This window comes from Pelecanus crispus, chromosome 6 (genome assembly GCF_030463565.1).
Source record: "Pelecanus crispus isolate bPelCri1 chromosome 6, bPelCri1.pri, whole genome shotgun sequence".
Lineage (NCBI taxonomy): Eukaryota > Metazoa > Chordata > Aves > Pelecaniformes > Pelecanidae > Pelecanus > Pelecanus crispus.
In genome coordinates, this window is record NC_134648.1 from 2,008,163 (window position 1) to 2,034,022 (window position 25,860).

The 25,860-nt window shown below is 56.2% G+C and overlaps 1 protein-coding gene across 1 annotated transcript in view; it reads right to left on the reverse strand.

The window, feature by feature from the left end:
- MYRF (myelin regulatory factor) overlaps positions 1-25,860 on the reverse strand; it is a 48,328-nt gene continuing 22,468 nt past the window's right edge. The window contains exons 6-28 of the mRNA XM_075712243.1: positions 25,035-25,341; positions 24,356-24,528; positions 23,896-24,019; positions 14,866-15,061; positions 14,331-14,407; positions 13,927-14,037; positions 13,492-13,582; positions 11,973-12,173; positions 11,191-11,299; positions 10,469-10,578; positions 8,216-8,376; positions 7,626-7,698; positions 7,091-7,179; positions 6,816-6,884; positions 6,059-6,139; positions 4,115-4,200; positions 3,755-3,916; positions 2,281-2,574; positions 1,644-1,731; positions 1,230-1,304; positions 991-1,093; positions 355-429; positions 1-87 (exon numbers count right to left, since the gene is read on the reverse strand). Of these exons, the coding sequence (XP_075568358.1) occupies positions 1-87; positions 355-429; positions 991-1,093; positions 1,230-1,304; positions 1,644-1,731; positions 2,281-2,574; positions 3,755-3,916; positions 4,115-4,200; positions 6,059-6,139; positions 6,816-6,884; positions 7,091-7,179; positions 7,626-7,698; positions 8,216-8,376; positions 10,469-10,578; positions 11,191-11,299; positions 11,973-12,173; positions 13,492-13,582; positions 13,927-14,037; positions 14,331-14,407; positions 14,866-15,061; positions 23,896-24,019; positions 24,356-24,528; positions 25,035-25,341 (2,942 nt within the window). The remainder of the gene's footprint in view (positions 88-354; positions 430-990; positions 1,094-1,229; positions 1,305-1,643; positions 1,732-2,280; positions 2,575-3,754; positions 3,917-4,114; positions 4,201-6,058; positions 6,140-6,815; positions 6,885-7,090; positions 7,180-7,625; positions 7,699-8,215; positions 8,377-10,468; positions 10,579-11,190; positions 11,300-11,972; positions 12,174-13,491; positions 13,583-13,926; positions 14,038-14,330; positions 14,408-14,865; positions 15,062-23,895; positions 24,020-24,355; positions 24,529-25,034; positions 25,342-25,860) is intronic.

A 25,860-nucleotide genomic window follows, 5' to 3' on the forward strand; every position in this document is an offset into this window, starting at 1 on the left:
TCACTCACAGAGCCAGTAAAACTGAAAATAATAGTCAGTGAAAAAGTGTCCCATCTGCTCGGGAGCAGTGCTGCAGTTGGCTCGGCCCTGGGAGAGAGCGAGAAAAAGAGCTTACAGACAGGGGTAGGATGCATGCTGTGAGGCGGGGGGGGGAATTGTGCACGAATTATGTGCTGGGGCAGAGTAAAATCATACCCCCGCTACCCAGGTAACCACGGAAGGCAGCAGCCACCACGCAGAGGGCTGTGGAAGGCTCTCGGTGCAATGCGGCCACTAAATCTGCCCATGGTCCCATCGCCCTCCTTCTGCTCAGCCCCAGACAAGAGGAAAGGCAAAGCAGCTGCTGGTACTCACAGGCTGTGCTACTCGGAAGTGGTAGGTAAACTCCCGGAATGGCATCATCACGAGAGGCCAACGGTGCATCGTTTCCTGGGGGAGAAAACAGAATAGCCAGGATGAGACTGGGGCCGAGCCTCCGGGGACGTTTTCCCAGGCCAGAGTGGCCAGGAACCACACAACCCTGCACTGTCGAGCGGAGGAGCGAGCTCTCCAAAGTCAGGATAGAGCTGGACTCAGAGGGGCAAGGAGGCACGCGAGGGTACGAAGGGTCTGATGCAGGCTCTGCGCACACAGACCCACAAAGTCCCCCCGAAGGGATTTCGTTTGGATGCGTTACGGCAGCTTACAGCCTGGTTTTTCTTCCCCCCCCCCCCCCCCCCCCCCCCCCCAGTCCCGCGGCTCGTGCAGAGGGGTTGGGTGAGATGATTTCATACGCGTGACCACACGTATCAGGTTTACAGACCCCTTCCCGTTGGGGCTGCAGGGATGTCTGAGGGTCGCTGACGTTAGCCTGCGTTACTCCGAGCGTGAATTCCCTCCAGCAGCTCCAGTGCTGCCCTAGCCAGGCTGCTGCAGTCCCTTCTGGAGGGATGGGCGTTGGGCTGGGATGACGCAACGCACGGTGGATTTTGTCAGCCGTGCCCTCCCTACCTGTGCGTCTGTGGCATCGGCGGAGCTGTTCGTGCTCGCAGCATCCTGGCACGGGTCGCTGGCGACGAGGCCGCAAAGGGAGACGGACACAGCGGAGGAGGAGCTGGGGAGACAAGACACAGTTAAGCCCCTGCTGTCGCTTCCCCAGCGCGGGCAGGAGACACCATGGCCACGTGGCACAGCATCCAGCTGACTTCAGGGGTACCAAAACACCGAAGAGATGGGCCCTGTCCACTCACTTCATCTCCAGCGTCAGGTTGGTGTTGACTGCTGTGAGCTGGTTGACGGGGATGCGGTAGGTGAAGTTTCCAGCCCTAGGGACACAGAGAGAGCGTTAGACCTCACTGCAGCGTTGCAGGCAGCTGTGAGATGGCCGGGACAGGACCCAAAGTCTCTGTTGGGCTGAGACTTCAGAGGGCAGGGCTTCCCAGGCCAGTTCCCAAGGCTGAGCTCATCACCAAACGCAATCTTCCCGCTCTCTGAGCAAAGGACTCTGAGCCCCAGCTCCTCTGTCCGAGGAGCAGCACGGGCTGCCTTGGGACGACGGCAGAAAACAACTCAAGACTCCAGGAGCTGCCCATCCGCTGCTTCCCCTGGAGCTCCCACAGTGCTGCTGCCACCAAAGCGCCGGCAGCCGGCCTTGCCTCGCTCACCTGCATGCATCGGCGGCTGCGCAGTACTGGGACTGGATGGCCATATTGATTTCCACGATCCGGACGGAGTGCAGCACTGGGCTTGGCCCTGCGGGTGGGAGAACAGGCTATTTAGGAACAGCAAAGGGATGGCAGCTGGGGTACCCCGAGCAAGAAGGGCTGGAAGGGATGCCTGGCACTGAGACCACCTTTCCTCATCACCCTGTCATCGGAGAGGGCAGTCAGATTGCTGCAAGACTGCGCTAACACCGTGCCCAGCCACGGAGAGCCTGGAGAAGGGGTGCCCCAGACTACGCCAATGGCTGCTCATCGACATTCCTTTCTCTCTGCTGCCAGCGTGACTGAATCTGTGCATTTCTTCCTCTAGATCTGATTTAGAAATGGCTGAGCAAGCCGAGACCCGGGTAAGAATGGAGATGCTGGTACAGCAGCCTCAGAAGGGAACTAGCAACTGGCTAATGTGGCCAGAAACCGTAGGGCAGGGCTGGAGGTTGAAGCTGGCGGCACTGGGAGAGCTGGAGGCAAAAAGGGAGAGCTGTGCAGGACAGATGAGACCCAGCTGGCTGAGGATACCCCCAGGAGAGAACTCAGGACCACGGTGTCCCTGCAAGGAGAGAAGAAGATAGGGTTCACCTACCATCCGTACCGGGATCCTGCGTGCGGGGCCACTCGCTCACCGGCTGCTTGATGCTGCGCTGCTGCCGGGCCTGCCCCAGCGGCGAGTTGCTGCGGGAGAGCGAGAGGTTGGAGATGTACTTGGATTTGCCCTGGCTGTGGGTGAAGGGGGAGGAGGGGCTGGCATTGGGGCTGCCGAAGCTCTGAGACCTGTCAGGCGTCTTTGGCCACTTGGTGTAGGATGTCGCTTTCCCCGTGATGCCCCTGGATTTGGCTTTGATATTTGTCACTGGCAGGAGTGAGGTCTGACTTTGGTCTGCAAAGAGAAGGGAGAGAAAGGTTGGGCTGAGAGGCAGGGAGAGGCTGGCAGCACTCCCGACCTCCGGGACCGGTGCAGAGAGAAGAGCTCCCAGCTCTGGGTTCGTCCTGTCCCCACGTCACCCCCCGTGTCACCCCCCTGTGAGCAGCGGAGGCTTCCCAGCCTCCGTGCCTGAAGGGGCTGGCGGGATCCTCGCAGCGAAGCGAAGCCAGAGCAGCCTGGGGGGACAAAGTGGGGGCACAGCTCTGTGCTTGCGTAGGGCACGGTGCTTAAGGCAGGGTGAAGGCATGGCTCCGGGGGTGTTACGGCTCTGCAGTGGCTGCCTGAGGTGCTGTTCCTCCTGCAACAGCGACCATAGAGTCCTAGAATTGTTTAGGTTGGAAAAGACCTTTAAGATCATCCAGTCCAACCATTAACCTAACACTGCCAAGTCCAACACTAAACCAGTTAAGGGCAGAGTCATAATCTCATGTTCCCTGACTTGGTGGCTGCATTATTTATAATGAAAGTAAAACTAGGAATCATTGAGGTTGGAAAGGACCTCTAAGATCATCAGCCCAACCATCAACCCAACACCCCCATGCCCACTAAACCATGGCCCAAAGTGCCATGTCTGCCCGTTTTTTGAACCCCTCCAGGGCTGGGGACTCCCCCACCTCTCTGGGCAGCCTCTTCCAATGCTTGACCAGTGCTCGATGGAGCAAGCGAGCTTGCAAAAGCCCCGCTTGGGCAGCCAAGAGGCAGCAAACCTCCTGGCCTGTCAAAACCCTGCTCAAAGCAAACAGAAGAATGAGGTGAGACTGCAAGACACAGCCCGGCGTAGCCTCTCGTGACCTTGTATTGGCAAAGCAGGCAGCTCCAAAGACGTTCCAGCCCCCACTTACCCCTGGCAGCATGACCACGGACGTCTGAACCATGCCACGTGGGCAGCGAGGGCTGTTCAGCCTGGCAGTCCCGCTTTGCCCCGCAGCTGCCTGCTGCGGCAGGTCTCAACCCAGGCAGCGGGGGTGGAGGGAACCGGGGCCCATTTTGACGGGCAAGCTGCGCGGCCTTTTTGTAACGTGCAGAGGCAGGAGAGGAGGCGAGAGGGGGCTGGGGATACGAGGTGATGCAATGGTGGGACAGACACACCTCGGCGTTGCTCCAGCACCTTCTGGGTGCCTGGGCTGGTACTTACCTGTCCGGTTAGTGGCATGAGTGGGGCTGGCCTCAGAGAGGGCAACAGAGGAGACGTTGGTGGGAGCAGCAGAGCAGCACACGGAGAAACACGGTGGGCTGAAGCAGGCTAGCACGCTGTGACCAGGTAAGCCGAAGACTGCGTCGTGCGTGTCCTCTGTGACTGCAGGACAAACGGCAGGGACACGTGAGGCAAGTCAAGGATCTAACAGGAGCAGCACCGACTGCCCCCGGCATCCCTTCCACAAAAGCAGAGCCCCAGGACCTCCCAGCGTGAAGACAGCACGGTGCCAGCAAGCCCCTGGCACGGAGGAGCAGCCACGCACTTCACCCTGCACCAGAACCCATCATCGCAACCTACCGTGGTGCGTGGGGGTCCTGCCGCCGGCTCCGCTCGGCGCAGCTGTGGATCGCACCGTCTGCGTTTTGTCAAAGCTCTGGCTTGACCTGAAACGCAGGAAAATATGGTGAAAACCTCTACCGTGGGGACAACGGTGTCACTTGTACGTGAAGAGAGAAGCGGCTGTAGCAGCGAGTGGGGCGATGGGACCAGGTGCATGGAGCCAGAGCAGATGGGGAGAGCGCGAGGGTGAGGAGGAGCACGGACTGGAGTGATCTGGGAAAGGAAAGGCGGGAGAGAGGCACGCAAGCCGTGAAGACAGCAAGGAGAGCTCGGAAATGCCACCGCAGATCGTGTGGCAGTCCCATGTCTGGCAGGGACAAGCCCCAGCCGGTTCAGAGGACACCAGCAATGCTCCCTCAGTGCTCGCCATGGAACGGGGTACTCAGGGGACCTGATTTGCAACAGTGATCCCCGGGGTGGCTTTACGTGCTCGGGTCTCAACACGTTGGGCCGTAACGGGCTCCAAGCACTCACCATTCCCTACGGGAGGTGCCCCTTATCTCTCGGAGACAGACCGTTCCTCATCTTGTTTTTTCAAAAGACACAGAATCCCACCCAGATGCATCCCACGTAATGTCAGGTGTTTCACTGAAGCTACCAAGACCTGAGCTGAGGACACCACAGGCATCTCCCGAGGGTAAGGCAGATGTGAAAGGGGAGGAACCGCTGCCTCGTGCTGTTTTTCTCCCGTGTTTGCACAAGGAGCCCGGAGCAACAGCACTTCTGGGCACCAGCTACCGCCTACAGAGAGATGGGATAAACCAAGGCTCTCGGCTTCACGCGCTGTAGCTGCCCACTGAGCAGAAATTTTTACTGAGCTCCTAACAAAGATGTTCAAGATTTTACCTGCCCAGGCACAGGAGCAGTTCAGTTTTATCTGTCTCACATTTTGCTTGTACTCTTGTCTTGCCTGTCCCCTTAGGTTTCTCCAAGAGAAACAGAGCCTTCACTCGTTTAGAGAGAAATCTAAATACCGCTTTGTCACCTGCAAGACTTACCTTACCACACGTATTTCTTTTTCTGGTGAAAGGAGAGGCAACGCCGGTCTCCTGGAGGGAATGTGGGCACCAGCCTCTGGAGCTAACCTTCATCCCAGCCAAAAAACCTACCCCATCCCTCACGTTCCTCCGCTGCCTCGTCAACACTTGCCATGCATAGCTTTATCTGGCACCCCACAAGCAATTACTTTTTCAGCAGCTTCCTGTGAAACACCCTGATGCGGAGTTCTTAAAAGAACAAATTAATTGTGCCTTCCACTGCTTTTTCTGCAGCGTTTTGTTCTAAGGGTGCTGACAGGCCGGTAGGACCCATTTTGCTTTTAAGGGAAGAATTTTGCTGCAGCCCTGCAGATCCCATTAACTGAGGTGCTTTACAGGTCTGGACCTAACGAGTAACTCAGGCAGTCAGTACTGTTCCAAACATTCCCAGCGGTGATGCCTCATAAAAAGAAATAATTTAGTTGGTTTTTTTTTTCCTGTCCTTCTTTCGCACAGTAAGCTGTCCTGTACTTGAGAGCAACCCTCCGCAATAAAGCTACTCACATATGAAGAGAGGGTAGGAACAGCTTTTTGGCTAATTCTTCAAAGTCTTCATCCTTTTTACATACTCCCTCCATTCCTTTCAAACTGTCTGCTCCTGCTCTACCTGTAGCATGGAATTTCTTTATTTAGCCTTTGATTAATTGGTTCTTCAATCTCCTAACCCTGATTTCCCCTTCCTGACCGGGAGTCCCCCTAATCCTTCCTCCTGGAGTCCCACTTGCTGAACTATATCCATATCCCTTTCTTTGTTTTCAATTTTCCTTAAGATTCTTGGTCTTCTGTGGTGCAGATGGAACAAAGAAGAGGAACTGAGAGAAGGGATGCAGCAATTAAATAACAGTATAATGAAACAGTAACATACCGTGGACACAGAGCGACCGGGACCCCGGGACCCCTGTGCCGAAAGAGGGCCAGGAGACAGGCAGTGGGCACGGCAAAAGAGCTACAGGACAGTGAAGGGAGATGGGAAGAGAAGGCAGGTCGGTAGAAGATGAGGAGGACAGCGGGGAATGAAAGAGGATATGGGAGGTAATGGAAATGAAAAGACACGAATGGGGAAAATTAATGACAAAGTGGAAAGAAAAATGGGTTGGATGAGAGACGTAACCAGAACAGGAGGGAAAGAAATAGGACAGGGAGAAGAGAGAGAGAAAAAGAGACTCATTATCTGGTAACGCGAGCTCCCAAAGGAGTGAAGTGTGCCAAAACTGAATGCCCAGCACAGGCTGCCCGCGTGCACGCTTGCCGAGCTCCGACCGTTCCCTCAATGCTCTCTCCACACTAAGGACACTGTTTGCAGAGGAAAACTCTTGCCTTGGGCAGACTGGTCCAGCCCCACTGCAATCAGCGGGACGATGCGGTTTTAGAGGCATCCAAAGAACGTTCAGACTGGTCATGAGTAGATATGTGAGCAGCCAAACAAGAGGGTGTTTCCTTTTTCTTCTCTATTCCTCACTTCTTGCTCGAGATAATTTAACTGACATCAGACGTGGATGTGCTTGGTTGGCTTTACAACTTGACTTGCTGGAACTGTGCTCAAAAACCCTGCAGCGGCTGCTTTTTGCGCTTCAGACTCCCCCGGTCACCACATCCCTCGCACAGAGCCCAGAAGTACCTACCCATCGATATCCACAAGGTCCTCTTCGCTGCGCAAGCTCAGCACGTAGAGCGTGGACATGGACACCACGCTGGAAAGAAAGAGAAAGGTAGAGGCTGAGGACGGGCACGGGGCAAGGGACATGTCATGGTAGTGATCTGCTTCCAAGGGATTTCAGCCTGTGCAAGAAGCCGTAGGTCCACAGCCCCTCGCTACACACCCCACGGATGGCACGGGCCAAACCGATGAGCTGGAGAGAGACAGCGGAGAAGCGGCAGCCCGGGTGCGTGGTCTCACCTGAATGCCATGATGATGACCAGGGCAATGATGGTGCCCTGCAGGAAGCGCTGGCTGATGCAGGCCTGTTCCGGGACCACTGACGGCGACTGCAAGAGAATCATAGAATCCTAGAATCGTTGAGGTTGGAAAAGACCTTTAAGATCATCCAGTCCAACCATTGACCTAACACTACCAAGTCCACCACTAAACCAGTTAAGGGGAGAGTAGCAAGTTCATGTTTCCTGGCTTGGTGAGAACCCCAAGATCAGCTCAGGACTCCTTAATGCTCTGGGGTCTTCGCACAGATCCCACCCAGCCCATTCCAAGCTCTCTTCCTGCTCCCCTGCAAGCCCTGAAGCCCTGCAGCGCAGAAGCCGGATAACGTCTTCATTAGGGACAGACAAAAAGGAAGGAGAGAGCATGGAAACAGGAGCAGAGGGTCTCTCCCTCTGCAGAGTGTGTAAGAAAAGCGCATGAAGACCATGCAGACGACCGCTCCCGGACAGGCCACCTTTCCCCGCGCAGCGCTGCTCCTTTGGGAGCGGTCCCTTACCTTGCTGGCTGCTTTGTGGGGTCTTTTTTTGTGGGGCACGCTTCCCGCGCGGCTGAACTGGCTTCCTGTTTGGCTGCAAGGAGAAAGGAGGAGCGGAGCTGAGCTGCGCAGGAACAGCACTCGAAGCGATTCCCAGGCAAGAATGTGATTCTCTACTAGGGGAGAAATTTCTGCATGGCAAGTCATAAACCCTTGTCACTTCATCTGCTCGGGGGGAGGTCAGACCAGCGCTGGTCCATTGCCCGAATTCTGTCCCAAAACCTGCATAAGCTGACCAGGGTCAGTATGATGATTTTGGAAGCATGAGAAACTCTTCGCCCTGACAAAGCCGCTTACTTACTCTAGGGAAACGTGGAGACAATTTCATACTGGGGTTTTTTGGGCTGGTCTAAGAGCAGGCTGTTGGTGTGTGTACGCCAGACCTGTCTCACCAATCTCAGCTCCTTGAATCTGCTCCAGGCTAAATGACAACGGCCAACACCCCACCACCCCTCCCCGTCTCCCCTTTCCCAAACCGAGCTGTCACTCAGGGTTGCCTGGGCTCAAAAGGAGACATCCCTTCTGGCTCCCGTGCCTCAGTATGCCCGTACCTGAACGCCCCAGAGCTCACGGTTGACTTCATGCTGTCCAGCCGCTTGAGCTTGGCCAGCTTGTGACTCCACCTCTCCAGCTCATCGATGCGGGTCTCCAGGTTGTCTGTCAGTTTGCACAGCTCCTTCACGGCTCCCACGTTCTCCATGAAGATGCGCTCCTGCCAGGGAACAGGTCGGCAGACTGAGTGGCCTGGCACGTGGAGGCACTCCTGCTCGGGATCTGGCCACCCTGACTGCTCTCCCATGCCCTGCCCCAGGGGAAAGGCTGCACAACACCCAGCTCTGGGCGTAGGGAAGCATCCAACATGGCACATCTAGATCTCTACAGCCCCTGGATGCAAGAACAAGAGACATCCTCTTCAAACCATTCAAAACCTCTTCAAACCTTTTAAAAAAAAAAAAGATGGGGACAATCTTTTTAGCAAGGCCTGCTGTGACAGGACAAGGCGTAATGGATTTAAACTAAAGAAGAATTGGTTTAGACTGGATATAAGGAAGAAATTTTTTACAATGAGGGTGGTGAAGCACTGGCACAGGTTGCCCAGAGAGGCAGTGGAGGCCCCATCCCTAGAAATATTCCAGGCCAGGTTGGACGGGGCTGTGAGCACCCTGCTCTGGTTAAAGCTGTCCCTGCTCGCTGCAGGGGGGTTGGGCTGGGTGGGATCTAAAGGTCCCTTCCAACCCAAACCATTCTGTGATTCTATAAACCCAACCAAAACAATAAATGTTGGTGCAGGATCCCTGAGGTCTCCCGCTGGCGCTAATCCGAAGAGTCCTCCTCAGTCACAAAGGACAGACACGAAGTCCCCATCTTCATCAGGAGCCCTTGGTCAAATCACGTGAGCAATGCTCCCCATCCACCCCTTCTCTGCCCCCCAGCCCTCTGTCTCTTGCTCTATACTGCAAGCTGCTGGAGTTATTCTGCAGCATTATCCAACAGAGAGCTGATCCAGACCAGTGGAGAGCCCAAATCCAGAAGCCATTTGGGACACGGTTTAGTGGGCATGGGGGTGTTGGGTTGATGGTTGGACTGATGATCTTAGAGGTCCTTTCCAACCTTAACGATTCCTTGTTTTTACTTTCATTCAAAAATAATGCAGCTACCAAGGCAGGAAACATGAGATTATGACTCTACCCTAAATCGGTTTAGTGGTGGACTTGGTAGTGTTAGGTTCATGGTTGGACTGGATGATCTTAAAGGTCTTTTTCAATCTAAACAATTCTATTCTATTCTATTCTAAGCCTCTGGAGAGCAACCTTCCTCCTGCAGCCCCTCGGGTAAAGGCAGGGCGTTCCAGCACAAGCATCTCCCTCCGGCACAACTGCAGCCACATCCCACGTACTGCTGCCGGCACCGTGGTATCACCCCTGCCCGTCTTCCACCCTCAGGCTCTGCCACTCCACTTCCCCAGACAGAGCTCCCCAAGGCAAAACATCTCACGGGTGTGCTGGTCCAGCACTACGCTCAGAGGATCTTGGACACCACGGATAATTTGTGGCAGCAGGTAGATGCCTCTTTGGAGAGCTCAGACCACACAGCTTGCTGTGACAGGCTGTTCTGCAGCGGGCACCAGCTCCTGTTGGAGGGCTGACGCTGAGCTGCGGCCCATGGAGGAGGGCTGTACGCAGAAACAAAGGACAGCGATGGCCTGGCCACGTGTAGACGGGACAGAAAAGGTCACGCTCACAGCTACTCCTAGCTGGTGATGTAACTGCAGGGATCGAGGCTTCCACAAAGGAGAAACAAGGCACTAAGGTCAGTCTTGGCCATTCCTGCTCTGCACAGAGTGATGCAGGAGAGAGCTGGCAGCTTTGGGAGGCTGTCCCCTTGACGTGGGCTACGGGAGGCTGTCCCCTCGATGCCCAGAGTAGCAAACAGGCTGCCACAGGTTACGGAGAGGTCAGAGAGCCAGGTGCTCTGGGTTATCTTGACATAACCACCTTATCTTATCTAGAAAGGAGAGATTATGACTAAGAGCCTCCCTACAGGAGCCTGCCAACAAGGAGCCCTTCCTGAGGGAGATGCTGCCAACTTTCACTGACATCAGGCTGGTTCCTCCCTGCTGATGTCTGCTGTCCACCCAGGGCTGCTCCTGACATCTGAAAGACCAGCTAGGTCTGAAACTCATAGGGGTGGTGTTGGCCTAGAAGCATTTCCCAGGCATCACAGTTTCCCTCTTCCATTTCCAGCTCCATAAGTCTCTCGAGCCAGGTTCAACAGCCTCCCTGCCCCTCCTGGCTGCCACCTACCTTGTTCACCACCAGGAAGTTCTCAAGGGTCTTCCCATTGGAAAAGACCAGGTCCCCGGTGTCCTTCACAGCTTCAGGGAGGATCTCCTTTACCTCCTGAGCAATGACGCCTGCGTGGAAACAGCACAGCGGGTCAAGGTGGTCTGGGCACGGCTCCTCCTGCCACAGCTCTTTCTCTGGCCCACGCGGTCATTGGCAGAAACCCTGTTCACTGGGGACGACGCAAGGACCGTCCTCCCCTCACCCCGGCCTGTGCAAGGCCAGGCAGAGCTCGTTGGAAGCCCCGTGGCCTGGGCAGCCCCTACGGGCTCAGCAACAGAAGAGCAGAGGCTCTTGAGCCAAGGCTGGGTCCCAGATTACGTGGGCAGGGGTATTTGCATCACCCCGCTGCAGTGTGTAGCTGTACCCCTGGAGAGAGGTGGGTACTTGGAGAAGACTTATCGCAGAAGCCCTGTAAGCTACCTGTGGGAAGCGCCATCTTCTCTCCCACTCACTAAAGAGGGAATTTCATTAGATGCCTAAATTTCAGGTGGTGAGAAGCCCCCTCTCTCCTACCCCATGCTCTGGGGGGGCTGCCCCAGGGCAGAGCTGGGTGCAGCCGCCAAGAAAGGCAGAGCAGTGCCGCTTGGCACCACGAACAAAACGCAGCTGTAGGCTGCAGAACGTGAGATCCAGCGCTGCAGACGCAAGCAGGTCACCGTGGTGTGACGCAGGGCCCATACCTGTCTCAGAGGTGTTGTCAATGCCCACCGTGGCCGCAAACTCGGGCTTGTAGTTGTAGTGTACTAGCCGCATACGGGAGATCCTCTTCAGCTGCTCTGTGGTATCCACCTGGGACAAAACAGGCAACTCCTAAGCGGGGTGTTGCTTCCTAAGTTCCCGTGACTCTGACTCCAAGCAGCAAAACCCACTATGGCTCATGGTAATACCTTTGCACTGCACGAGACAGCCCCGAACCCTGCTCAGACCAGCCATTAGGACAAATGGCATTTGCACTGCGGTTAATCTCCAGTTCTTGTCACCGGACAAGTCCCTTGGGTAGTGAAGCCAGGAGGAGACCAAGTCCCATTGCACAACCAGGCACAGGGCAGAGGCAGTTCTCATAAATATGAGACACGACTGTACCCAGCTTTTCTGGACAGGCACATCCAGCTGAGATGACTTCAGAGCAGAGCTGAGCCTCTCACCCAGGCCCTGGCAAGCCCCCAGTGTGCTATCTGATGTGTTCACCTGTTTCCAGGTTTGTAACTTCTGCGTTTGCTAGTTCTGGCTAACAGCAGAAGAGTCAGTATTCCCTAAGAAATGATGGACAAGCTGTGTTTGGGACAGACACGGACAGACAGACTTCTAAGGCACTTCCCATCTAGTCAGGAGCTCAGGTTGCCCATGAGGACTATATCAAAATCAGCAGCTGAAACTGGCTCACAAGGACACTCACACTTTCTGTGGTGCCTCTTCAAACCCCTGATGACCGCAAACCTGGCCTGGTTTGCCTGGCTCTTACCTCCTGGATGTCCTCCTTCACTCGGACGTCTGAAGGGTGCATCAGCGAACCCATGACCTTCACGTTACCGTGGACCACAAGGGCTTCATCGGGGCGGTCCGTGTTGATGCCAACCCGGCCGTGGTGAAAAACAGTATCGGGGAGCTGTGCCCGCTGCCAGAGCACATCGCTGTCGCTCTCAAATTGGCCGGGGTTGGAGGCCTGTGGAGGGACAGGAAAGAGGGGACTGAAAAGCAGCAGTAGCAAAACCAGGGAGAAACGCTGCAGTGCTGCTAGGCGGAGGCACTCTGAGACGTGGACAGAGCAAGGATGTCAGGAGAGCCCCACAGACCCATTTCTCTACGCACGTTGAAGAAGGACTGTATGGAGAGGCCATGGGCAACAGCTGGACCTCAGAGATGTCATGAGATCCTGGCATGGGTGCCCTCTCCAGCCCGCAGCGCACTGAGCTACAGCCCTAGGAAGACCTCGAGGCTGAGCTGTAGCAGCCCCAGCCTCGCAGGAGGGACAGCAGGGAGTTGGACAGGCAGGGCAGAACCAGGAAAGGACAAGCAAGGCCATGGAGGTGCGAGACAGAGCTTTGCAGCAGCACAAGGCAAAGGGATCTGCTGCCAGCCCTGGGAACAGATCCCAGCCTGCCCTCACAGCAGAGGCAGCCTTGGCATTCATCTTCTGGCCCTGCCTAAGCGTCTCTCTGCAGGAACCAAGGCTGTGCCTGCTCTGCTCCTCTCCCTAATGGAATATCCTTGTTTTCTGGAGCTGTCCGTTGTCTCAGCTCTCAGAGCTGTTCCAACAACCCCAACCAGAACCATACAGGACAGCAGGAGACCAAGTGATGTGGCTGTTGCTCCTGGGTCCCAAATCCTGGGGTTCTGCCCTGCTGCCGTGGTCCCATGCACAGGTCGAGACGGGGCAGTCCAGGCTTCCTGCAATTCCCTGCAGTTCTGCGCTGGGCACCCTGAAGGTTGCATAATTCATGGTGGACTTACCCGTCTGCAGCCTCTGAGGTCCCTCTGTTTGTGTTCTACACCCTGCCTTCATGTCCTGCAGCTGAGTGCTCTAACAGAGCCCCAGGAGAATCTGGGGACAGTGCCTGTCCCCTTCTGCTCCTCTGCACTCCCATTTGAGCGCTGCTGCCTTAGCATGTGCAAAAGGTGCACCCAGTCTTCCTGCACCTTGTCCCTGCTGCAGAGTCCCAGCACCACTGTTCCCTCACTGCGAACAACTCCACCCTGGACACTTGTCCAGCCTTGGGAGAACGGGATGCCTTCCCTGTCCTGCAACAGGTTCTTGCATGCTCTGAGGCTGCTCTGGCTAAGCAGGTGTGGAAAGGCTGGAGCCAGAAGCCAGGTACGGATAGGTGTAGCTACAAGCAAGGCAGAGACGGTTTGGAGAAGGTAGGCAAGGGCTGGGTGGAGAAAGCACTGAAAAGCCGGAGGAAGGTAGGAGGATTGCCCAGGACATCCAGCAAAGGGCTGTGGGGCACCCATGGGGCCTGAGGGAGGAGAGAGGGACTTACTCTGACAATGATGCGCTCAGAGATGTGGGCTGCCAGCGTGTAGTTCTGGTTCTGCGCGTGTGCCTGCAAGGCTACCACGAGCATGAAATACCTGCCAAGAGGGGAGAGAGGTCAGGGTGCCATCCTGCACTGGGAACTGCCGAGTCTGCTTCCCCTCTGGAGGCCGAGGCACCAAGCTGTCGTGGTGGGCTTGGCACGTGCCCTCTCCTTGTGCTGTGGGGCACAGGCACTGTCCCCAACCCCTCACAGAGTCGGGGAGACCCTTCTTGTGGCCACAGCAGACACCTCCTCTCCTCCACAGAGACAGCGATGGCCAATTCAGGACCTGTCCCCCATGTCCCCCTCCCTCCAGCTGCGCTCCCCAGCGCAGGGACTGGCACATCCACAGGCCCCGAGGGCTCAGAACGGCTTGGAGAAGGCATCTGTGCTCCTCACCTCTGGTCTGGGTTGGGTTTGCCTTTCTTCCGCATGTTGTTGGCGGTGGTCTCGCTGAAGTGCAGCCGCCCCACGGTGACCTTGGTGACCTGCTCTGGAGGCAGGTTGACCCTGAGGAAAGGACAACAGAGGAGCGAGTGAGGGTACCGCTGGAGAGGAGGTTCTTTGGGGAACGGCCACCTCCTGGTCTGCTCCACCAAGGCAGCTCTATGAACTGGGCACAGAGCAGAGTGGGGAATGTAAAGAAAGGAAAACTTTGCTGTGGGAAAGAGAGGAGAAAGCTGGAAAGTGGGATACCCACAGTACTGAGGACTCCAACTCAGCCCCTTTCCCCACCCTCTCCTGCTATTGCTTATTCCCTGGTAGCAATTCCTCCACATGAACATACCCCGGGCAATACTCACGTGACGGGGTTGAAGGGCCGTTTGCTGCGGTCAGACTGCGACTGCTCTATATTGATCGACTGGTTCAAGGCCTCTAGCTGGAAAGAAAGATTTGGGCGCGTGAAAAAGAGCAGAAAGCTGAGACCTTCCCCTTCCCACCTCCTTCTCCCCAGCCTCTGCACAGGCCAGCTGTCTGCCCAGCCCTCCTATGGCTCAGTACAACTGACTTGCAACACCCAACTCGAGCGTCATCATCGTCCAAGCGCGGGTGCCTCCCTTGGCAGGGGAGCAGTTGAGGGTGAAAGGATCTTCCCAAAGCGCCTGTATACCTCCGGAGTCAAAGGTGAGTGAGAGGCAGCCCTGAAGACACCTAGGCAGTGATTGAGTCCATCTTAGGACTCGTATTTCAAGATCTGCCTTGTTCTGGCCTTCAGTGCTCCCCTACAAACTCCCTTACAACTTAGTGCACGAAGACGTGGTGTTGCCTGATCCCAGCCCTCTGCCAAGCATCCCTTCTCCCTGCTGGATTGGCTACTGGCCCTTAGCTCCCGCTTGCCTTCACTCCGTGCAGCTTCAGGTAGAAGCACTCTAAGGGTTTCAGGCCCTCGGGGGTCTTCACATACTTGGGATCTCCAAGCATGCCGATGTAGACCGTGACCTGGAAGTGATTCTTCTTCTGGCACACAAAGGCGTCGTCACCCACCGAGAAGTTGAACCCCTTGTCAGCATCTACGCGGTACGTGAGCATCGGGCTGTGGAAAAGGCGGCAGGAGTTAGACCAGAGCCCTGCACACACCACGAGAGAGGGGGCTCACGCTTGTTGGGGGAAGGATGAACCACATGCCCAGAAGCAGAGGCAACGAGGGGTCCGTATGGCACGGTACACGGCCACATCCCGGGGTGCGGATGCACCTGAACCACCCCACCGCGGTCACCTCCACGTCCCACCACACGTGAGCAGCGACTGTGTTGTCAACAGTCCCACCTCACCGCAGACCGCGAAGGCCATCTCTACTCACACATACAGCCACAAAATAATCCCGAGGCACAGCAGGCGTGTGGGAGGGGAAGGAGGGCTGCGTTGGGGCAACAGCCTCTGGTGCTGTCCCTCCTGCCTTGCACTGACGCTGCTCTCAGGTGCTCGCAGGGCTGATCCGGCACAGGCAGGCACTACCTGACACGAACCCAACGCCTTGCCTAAGCCCACGCCGCAACCCATCCTGCTGTGCAGGGATGAGAGCTCAGAGAAGGTCCAGGTTCAAGAGAACCTCCTTGAAGCTGCAAGCTTTGCTTTGGGTGGGTCTTCAACTGGAAAGGAATATGGTTGCCATGGCTAGGATTTGGTGAGGATGCTGGGACAACCACCCCTCTATATGCTACGCTATAGTACTAACACTATAAACATAGTAGAACATGAGCCACAACGGGCTGGTATCTCCTTTCTGAGTGCTGCTCCTACGTGCAGCTGCTCAGCCCTGGCTCAACCCACACTGGAGACACCAGGCTCCACAGCCTGCCCAAACCCTGGAGCAGACCCCTGAATGCTGCTTGCTGGGAGAAGCAGCTCAGGCTGACCTGGGCGGTGGGGTCCCACACCACCACTCGCTTCACCCATTGCATTCCCAACGTCGCCTGCGCTGCCCCTGCTACCAGGCGGTACCGCCTGCGTGCCAGATTCCTGCCGAAATCACAACCACCTGCTCCGGCTGCTGCGAAAAGCTTCCAGCTCTCAGTGGGCACGTCCAGAGGAGGAGGAGGAGGAGCGGGCCCTGACTGCCCGATGAACACACACCAGCTGGGGAGGTTTAATCTACATCTCCTTAATGGGCTGGTTACCATGGGAATGAGGGAAATATGTGGCCTTTGCAGCAAGTCCCCTTTCTCTCACCATCCAAAACCCAAACCTGGGCTGGTGGGCCCCCGGGGCAGTGCCCGCCCGAGGCAGGGGGGAAGGAGATGCCTCTCATCCCACCTCCCCATCAGGCAGTTCCAGCAGAACACCAAAATCCCGTTGTTTTTAATTAAAGAACTACGGCTGAGGTAAAAGGGAGCTCAGCCTCGCCGTTGACATCAGGCTTAAAAATTATGGAGCACTCTGCCATGAAAGCAAACCACTTCTGACTTCCACCTCCAGTTCTTACTACAGACAAGACAGATGGATACTGCCCAGAGCAATGGGAGAGGAGACGGACAGACTGACAGCGACGGACAAGGCAGACATCAGCAGGGAAGCAGGAGATACGGAAAGGTCATTCTTGCTCCCCTGGTGTCACCGGGCTGGCCACCTCCCTTCTTCTGGCAAGGAAGCCACTCTCCCCCGCCACACACTTGGGGAGTTAACGTGGACGAAACCCGTGGGTATTTCCAGGCAGCTATGAATAATACTGGGATGGCCGTGAGCAACTACTCATTTCTTGCACCCGAGGGACCTGGGGCTGCCGTGCCCCGAACACAAACCAGACGGTGGGAGCAGAGCACTACCTTAGCCCAGAAGCACGAGAGGAATTCCCCTCCGCTCTCTACCCTCCTCCCAGCCTCAGCCCCGAATTCTCCATCTGGCTCTTCTTGATGCGGAGCTGTGGCTTGGGCTGGCCCGAGCACCCTCTGCGCTCACCCCAGGGGTGCCGGAGCCCTTCCTGACTGCTTTCACCAAGACCACCCCCTCTGCCTCCCTCTGCCCAGGACCCCCGAGCATTCACCACTTGCCCCACTGCTTTTTAACAGAGAAAGCAGAGGGAGGGACTGACTGAACTTCCAAACCACGGATGCTTCCAAAACATGCTCTGGTTAACGTCACTCAAAGTGATGGCTGCTAAACACGCGTTGAGAGAGGGGAGACAGTCAGGCTCTCCTTCCTCTGTCTTCTAGAAATGCCTGGTCCCTCCAGAGTCCCCTTCTCAGAGGCTCCTTTTCACTGAGTTTTCCCCGTGGCTGTGGCTGGTGCTTCCCCAGAGCAGGATCCCTGTGCTGGGGCGGATGGGAGGCAAGAAGCCGCTTTCCAGGTATCAGAGAGGCCATGGATCTCCCCAGCCCTCTGCCTTCAGCCCATCACCTCCGGCTGAGCCAAGGAGCTGCTCTCAGATCGCTCCCCCGCTGCAGACAGCGCGCGGGGTGGGGTATCCCCTGGACCTCCTATTCCGGTGCTTCTTTACTCTCACATTGTAAATCCCACCTGGAAACAGCGAACCCGCTCCCCCACTGCCATGTGGTGTGGGGACGTCGCCACCTGAGGCATTGTAAGGACTCCGGTGACACTTCTAAAAAAATATCCTCTCCTTCATCTTAACCCACAGAGACCTTGGAGTCACCAGCACCCTGCCCTGGACCCCGTCCTCGGGCAGCGGGCTGGCAGCACGCCCCTCCTGAGACGTGCCTGCTGTGAACGGGGCGGTCAGAGAAGGAAGGGCAGGCGATCCCGAGGCAGAAGCGGTTCCCGGGATTAGGATGACACCAGCCGCTGACAAGTCAACAGCCCGCGGGCAGCCAAAGCCGTGCCGGCTTTTCCCAGGGAGAGTGCAGGGATCAGAGGGCAAAGCGTCAGGAATAAAAGGTCTGGGGTCAAATGGATTATTTTAGCCAAAGTGCCCCCACTGACAAAAGCAGATTAGGCAGGACTTAGAAGGCCAGGATCAGAGGAGAGGAGGTTTCTCCCAATCCGAGTGAGGGTGAGAGGTTACAGACTCCCCACAGCCAGGGCTGGCATCCACACTTAGAGGAGCAGGGAGCACCCTCACCCTCCACATTAAAGTGCAAAGCAAAGGGGAAGGCACTGCGCGGAGAAATGTGTCCCTGATAAAAAGGGAACCGTATAGGGATCTGTGGCCGAGAGCAGGATTGCCAGAGGGATGCCCACATGCCTCAGTTGTTTCCTCTCTGGAAGAAAAACCTCCCCTATTTCTCTCCTCCTTCTTTCCAGGTTCCCCAATATCTCAACCACTCCTAAGACATAATGCCTGCAGACCCAATTCAAGGACCACTCACTAATTCCATGCGGTCTCTGCTTCTCTTCCACGATACAAAGGCCAGGACGGAGGATAGGAACCTAGAGCTGAGCAGCGTGATGCTGCCGTCTCCCCCAGTCCACGTTAGGCCAACGCAACCCCACCAGCACGCCCACGGCTCAGCGCCATACGCGGTCCCTTCGGACCTCACGGCGTGAGAGCACGGGACCTCAGTGATCCATCGCCACGGGATCAGCCAAGCCGGCCAACAAGGCTTTGCCCAAGACGCTCCTTGTCACCTAACCCAACACCCAGCCAGCGGCGCTGGACCACGCCACGCTGGTCTCCGTCCCCTTGGTGAGACCCAGGCTCTGCAGGAAGGTCAGGTTTGGTGCTGTTTCAAGGACGTTTCTTCCAGCCAAGGAGCGCAAGCCTGAAAGCTCAGCCCTGAGCTTCAGAGGAGGGCGCATGGAGAGCACCAGTTTGCTTGATGGGAAGAGAAGGGCACCAGCCCAGTTCCCAGGGTCAGAGCAGAGAGGCTCTGGCCTCAGCATGGAAACGTTCCTGCCGAGCGCTGCGCTCCCCTTCGCCAGCTGCCTCACCTCAAGCCGTAAACAAATGGGGAGAGGGAGGAGGGAGCCTGCTGGCATTTATCAGAGCACGCTGTCAGGGAGATGAATTACTCCTGCTCCCAGGAGTAAATTAGTGAACTGCCTGGTTCCAGGCCTCTTCGGCACCGCCGCTGGAAACCAGCTAACCCTTTTGAAGGTTCAGTGAGTCTGAAACCACAAAACCAGTTGCAAAAGGCCGCGAAGAAACACATTATCAATAAAACTAATCCAGAGACTTTGCTCTCCTTCAACCAAGACACAGATTCCTCAGCCCACATAAGTAAAGCCCGAGACACAAGCCTAGCAAGCCAAGACACAGATTTCCAGGCACCTCCACTTGAATCCATGCAGCAACCCTCCCTTCCCTTCCTCCATTTCCTTAATCCAGCTTATTTCTAGGAAGTCTGTGTCAAAACTAAACCCGCGTAGCTCACATGAGCCCTTTGCTCTTCTCCTGGCAGAGAGGGCTGCTGCAGGGCTGCTCCACTTCTCCACTTCTGCCTGGGAATGGGGAACCTGTTGCCGTTCGCACAACAAAGTTCACCGTACAGGTCTCTTAGAAGGCAGAAAAGCTACTTAGGAACTGCAGAATGAGTTCAGATCCCCCCTGTGCTGTCCCCGTCTCATCAAGCCACAGCAATGGCTGAGAAGGAGCTTGGCTCCAAGATACAGCCCAGAACAGCAGAAAAAGAGAAATGGTTGAAGGGGTCCTACGCTGTAGCTTTCTGCCAGGAAAATGACTGAACAGAGATGAAATTTTCCACTTACTCACAGGCACAAGATATAAATATGATCTGATGCGACAGGTCCGCTCACTGCTGAAGAAAAGAGAGCTGTTAAATGGGCTTGAATGGTGCTGATAGAAGCTGGAACAAACTCTCAGGGCTATTGATCATCACAAACCATAGCAGGAAACTCTTCTGAGGAACAAAAAACTTTCAGCGATGGTTACTAGTGGACTCGATGGTCTTAAGGGTCTTTTCCAACCTAAACGATTCTATGATTCTGTACTAAGGGACGTAATCTTGCATATGAAAGAGGAGGAGAAGATGGCATAGCATTTAATTGTATTTTTTGCCCTGTAAGATTATACTTAGCGTGGCACGTTACACATAAATCCACAGGCACCAGCACAAACTATTCTGTATAGGTTTAAAAATATATTAAAGTACGGACAAAGCAATTATTCCACTAGCCCAACAGAAAGCATCATGCCGAGATGCAGGAGCAGAGCTGGATCTCTCCTATGCAGCAGCAACCACCGGCCCGGCTTTCTCTGAGGCAGAACAGGAGGAAGCACTACAAAGCTGAAAAATTCCCCTCCGTGGAGGCTGCAAGCAGGGCAGACCCGCAGGGACAGCTTTGGAGAAGTCAATCTTCTGCACACACCAGGGCACAGAGCTGCTCTTTGTGTGCTGCAATCGCTGTTAGAACACGGAGAAGCTCTTGATTAGTGAGAAATGCCATGCTGGGGTAAGGATCTGAACAGCTTCCTACGGGCTCATGGCATCCTAAAGGCTCGCTCTCCCTCCTTAACCTACCTTGCTGGTCTCTTAAGAACATGAGTAGGAAAAACCAGATGATTCAGATGATTCACATTCCTGGGGCTGTGAATAGGTTGTGGGCACCTGGATCATGGGGAAAAAAATATGTTCCTTCTAGGGGCAGGAAACTCTAACAGCACCAACAAACTAGAGGATGGCTTCCAGCAGAAAACAGTCCGGGAACGGCTGGTCCTTGATCGCAGAGGAAACTAAATTGTGGAAATACTCACGGATCTCTAAGAGACACAGATGCCTGCTCATTTGCTGACTATACCCAAAAGGCAGAAAGGAAAGAGGAGACTCCTACCTGCTGAAACTTGAATTAGTCAACCTAAAAAATGCCATTATAGAAGGAAGGGTAGCCCGATCTTTTGGTGTTTCTCAGAGACCTGTTCTGGTGCAGTGCTGTACCAGGAGAACTAAGTGATCTTCCTTTTAGAAAGAGATGTACGCTCATCTTGCACGGGCTCTCCTAAGCTACCTGGCCTCAAACCCATCGCAAAGGAGGAAGAGTCCACGCACTTTTAGTGTGTAACTAAAAATTAACCGATCAACCCTTGACCTTCACCTTTAATTCTGGTCAAATCGAGCGCCACAACAAACCGCACGTGGGTTCCTAAAATCTACATGAAGTCAGTTAAAAGGAATTTATGCATTACACAACGGGATGATGACCCAAATGCCACAGAAGTAGGTTTGCTCTGGCTTTCGCCCCAAATCCTAAAAGCAGGTATTAGGCAAGCGATCCCAAGCACAGATCCAAAGAACACGGCAGAGCAGGGCTGGGTTTGCAGAAGTTAAAAGCTGTGGTTTGCAGCACTCCAGCAACCTCTCGGTGCCCAGCAGAAAATACCGGTAGTTTGCCTCTGCCAGTATGATACCAGGGTGCACGGCGAGTCTCTGGAACGGGGACTGCAGCACCTGCAAACGGTCCGTGACAAGCTGAAAGAGTCGTGACGTGTTTCAGATGAGGGACCCTTTACCCAGCGCAGGTAAACAGCGAGACGGAAGGAAAAGGGGGACTCATCACGTCGAAGAGAAAAGCGAGGCCATGCAGAAGGTCTGCTCCCACGGTGCGCAGGGCTCTTTGGACCCTGCTGACTACACAGGCGCGTTTGTGCTTCTGCCACATAGCAAAAGCCCTGCGGAGATTGATGGTGGAAGAGAGGCCACTCCAGGGACTGCCAGGCTGTGGCCAAAGGTTGCCCAGGTTAGAGAACGGGGGTTCGCTTCTCCTGGCACCTCCACTTCTGAGAACTCGTTTGACACAGGGCAAAGATACCAAGGCTCACAGCTGGAGGCAGTACTGGCCCAAAACCGGAGTCTGGGAGAAGCAAGAACAGCAGCAAAAGCCAAAGGTGGCTTTGTCAGGGGGGGAAAACGGCAGCGTCACAACTGCCCAGCGACGCCCAGGTTGGAAACCAAGCGATAGAGGTGATGCGTCCAGACAGCGCTCGGAGGAGGTGGGACCCGGCTGCAAACACTGCCCTGCGCAGGAAAGCAAGAACGCGGGGTTGGGGACTGCGGCGTGCGCGCGCTCAGCGAGAGGTGGCCGGCTTCCCCTGGCCTGCAATCTACAGAAAACCAAACTGATGGCGGAGAGCAGGGGCAGGGCTGCAGGACTGGACTTTGGAGCTGCTCACGAATTCCCAGAAGTAGCCCTCACGTCAACACAACACATGATGGGAAAACGGTTTGGCAAAGGGAGCCCCTTGGGAAGGGTGCCAAGCCACGGCACCCTAAAGGAAAGCTTGCATGCCACAGGGGCAACGCTGAAAGTTGAAGCAGAGGAGGTGCGCGCTTCAGCAGACTACCAAATCCGCTGGAAAGGGGAGTCCGGGGCTACACCCTGGGTTTAAAACTACCAGACAGACAAACGCTGCAGGCAATTGCCTAAACTACACAGTCCCAATGTATAAAGCAGTGGAGAAAATGGCCAGGGAGGGGAGAGGAGCAAAGCTCTGGGTAGCACAGAGCATGCCGCTGTTGGCGAAGGATGCAGCCTATCCTTTCAGCGTAGAAATCCCATGTTGTCCTGTTATTCCTCGCCCTTGTTTTCCTTCCCCAAACAGGAACAGGTCAATCGGGGTGTTGATATTCCACCTGAAGGTGGGAGGGGATTCCTTCATGGAAAGAGTTCAGTGAAACAGAAGTAACCACCTCCCCAAATCACCCCTTTCCTGCTGTGGCTGGGGAAAGAGCCACAAACACAGTCTTTGCAAATGACAGGGTGTCACCAAAGGAGCACCCAACTCCAAGAGCCACTTCTCCGCCGGGGAACAACCCATAGCGTGCCCCAGCCGCCACCACGTCTGCGTTAAAGATGACACAAGGCCTAGGGCTGAGCAGGAGATCCGTGTGCAGGAGGGCTGGGGCTTGCAGCAGCAGCTTCCCTGCCCGTCACAGATCCTCCTCGGCCTCCCCGACGGGCCTCGCCTGGGGTCCTTGGCTCCCACCCCGAGCCCCATCCAGGCAAGGTGTGACGGTAGCCTTGGGTTATTTGGTATCGCAGCCAACAGAGCACCCCCTGCTCCGTGTCCCCCGGGAGGACCCCTACCAGCCCCTGGCTGAGCAGAAAGAGGAGGAGGGGAAACGGGGGCGGGGGGTTCATTTGCTCAGCGAGTGGTTCCTGGAACCCAGCCTGTTGCTTGCCAGATCTCTGTCACCTCCGAGGAATGCAGGGAGGATCCAGAGCGGTTTCCTCCTGAGCGCTCCTCTTTCCCTACGCAGCTTGTCCACGCACTGCCTCCACCCTCCTCTGCCCCAGCCTCTCCTTCCAGCTCCTACCCCGCGCAGCCCCCCCAGCCACTCTCTGCCCCCCAGCTTTCCTCTGCACCCTCTCCCCTTGCCTCTCTGCCACCTCGCTGCCCCTCCTGGCTTCCCAGCTTTCCTCAACCCCTTCCCTCTTCCTTTCCTTCTCTCCCCCTTTCCTCCTGTGCCCATCAACCACTCCCACTCCTCCTCCTCAGGCTCCTTTTTGTGCTGCTCTCAAGCCGTGCTGAAGTGGCTCTAGATTACCTCCAGTCATCCATGCTATGCATTGTCTAGTAAACCCTAATACTTATTTTTTAAAATCCAGGACCTTGATACGCCTGGGCAGCAGGAAAGGGCGCCGCTGGGCCAAACCATGCTCAGGGCAAGGCTGGATTTGCCAATACAACCCTCCGCAGCAGACGAAGGTCCGGGTGGCTGCTGAACTGCCACCAAAGCTGCTGACCTGCCTTCTGCTGGCTCCTACAGAGCCAGCCCCATTTCGTAATCCTCCACCAGCCCTGCAGAAGTGCAGAGAAGTAACTTCCCCAGCGGCAAAGGGACGGTGGGGAGAGTATCTCCACCGCAGTGCAGGCAAGCGGGTGATAGGAGAGGACAAGGGGGAGCCCAGGAAGATCCCTGCCCCATCTTGTGAGTGTGATCCCCCCAACCCCAGTCCCTTGCCACCGATACACGAAAGGTGAATCTGACTTTCCTCAAAGGCGGGCGAATTACTCACAGTTCTTTGTAGTTGGCATCATACAGAGTTGCCCACTTGTTCTGTTGATGGGGCTGCCACTTGATGGACTGGTAGTTGGGATCCAGGTAGGAGCCGTTCAAGCTGTCGTTATCTTGAATCAGGCCTGCGGTGAGGGGAAAAGACCAATTTCAACGACTCCGACAGAGCGTCCAGCTGGGTAAGAGCACAAGGAAGCGACCGGCGTTGTCTGTGCGGCCAGCCTGAAGCTTGCCTGACTGCCAGGGCACCGCCACGGGCACGAGATCTGGGCCGGGATGAACTCCCCGCCCTGCTCTCCTCCTCCCCAGCCAGGGTGAGCCCCACTGGTTGGCACCCTGCGGTGCCCACGTGCCCTCCTCCCAAGCACCCTGGCCCAGCGGGGTGCCCGGGCTTGCAGCGGGGGTTTGCATGCTGGGGGTATTAAGGGAAAGAGGGACGGGGGGGGACAAAAACCACGTACCTGGTGAAAGCGCTCCCGGCTGGTGCCAGGGAGGCGTTTGGACTCTGTCAGGGTTGAGTGGCACGGACCCCATACCTGGCTCCTGCTTTATCAGCCCGTTGAGCATCTGTGCATTGAGGGTGTTGGGGGGTGACTCGGAGTGTTTCCGCTTCTTGGCAGGGTGCACCGGGAGGCTGCAGAGACCCGCAGGAAAGCAAAGGCTGAGCAGGAAAGCAAGAGGTGGGGAGGTAACAGCGCCGAAGCCCGTGACCAGGAAAAAGCTGGGATCTCAGGTGAAAACCAAAACCTTCAAGCAGGGAGCCACAGGCTCCTTCAGCACTATCACCGCCTTCTCCCACGAGGCTCTGCCCACCCACCCCGTGACTGCCAATCTCTGCGCCATCCGTGTGCCGAGCCACATCTTCGCTTTGCTTCCCGTTTCCTCTTGCCTGTCCCCACCGCCCGACTCCGAGCCATGCACTGCAAACCCCTGCCCCGCACTTTGGGTCACCTCCACCTCGACGCCTCCCCAGCTCGCTCCTACAAAACGAGGGCACGCTCCTTAGCTTGCAGTTGAACGCGGTAATTTTGCTCGCGCGTTCTGCAAGCCTCCAGCTCCCATTCCCTCAGCCCCGCCGCCGCCCCGCTTCCCCAAATGACACAAATAACGCTGGAAAGCCCCAACGCCCTGAGGCCTTACTCTGCTCCATGCTGCTGGAGTAGCTGGTGCAGCATCTGCGACTGCTGGGCATGGTGGAGGTCGGCAGGTGCCATGCCCTGCCCGATGCCGTACGGCGGCATCAGGGGCTCCGCCTTCATGTACATGTCCCGCTGCAGGCTGGGGTAGTGAGGGTTGTGCTGCTGCTGGTGCGGGTGAGGGGGTGGCGGCGGGGGACCCTGGAGGTGGGGGGGTGGAGGTGGAGGCGGCGGAGGAGGGTGCTCCAGGCGAGAAGGAGGAGTCATGTGGCACATGTTTTCAGGGGTCATGGTCCGGAGGAGGTGAGGATCTTGAAAGAGAGAAAGAGTAATGGCTGTTAGACCGGCAGGTAGGGCCACGCAGCGTGTGTCCTAAGCCCAGCTCCAGCACAGACACCGCTCCTCTCCCCCTGAACCATCCCAGCCCTGGTTATCTTCACGAACCCAAACCTCCCTGCCTCTTCTGCCTAGCCCCAGCATGGCTGTGTCCCCGTCTGCCTTGCAATGGCCACCTTGCCCTGCGCTGACTTCTCCTCCCAGGCTCCTTAATGGTCCCAGCATCCCACAGACACCTCCACGGTTCCCCAGTGGGAGAACCACGCTTCCTTCCTCGTGTCGGCAGCCTTGGCTGCCAACTTCAGACGTAGTCTGTTCCAAATGGTGTTTACAGAGCAAGGACACAGCGGGGTCCCGGCTGGCCAGCTGATAAAGGGACACGCAACGCTACAAAACCAGGCGTCTTCTACCATACATCTTCTGAGAAGAGGTGAGATGGGAATCGGTAAGCACAAGGGAAGCAGGCAAGGCCCAGCACCCTGAAGCTCAAAGAA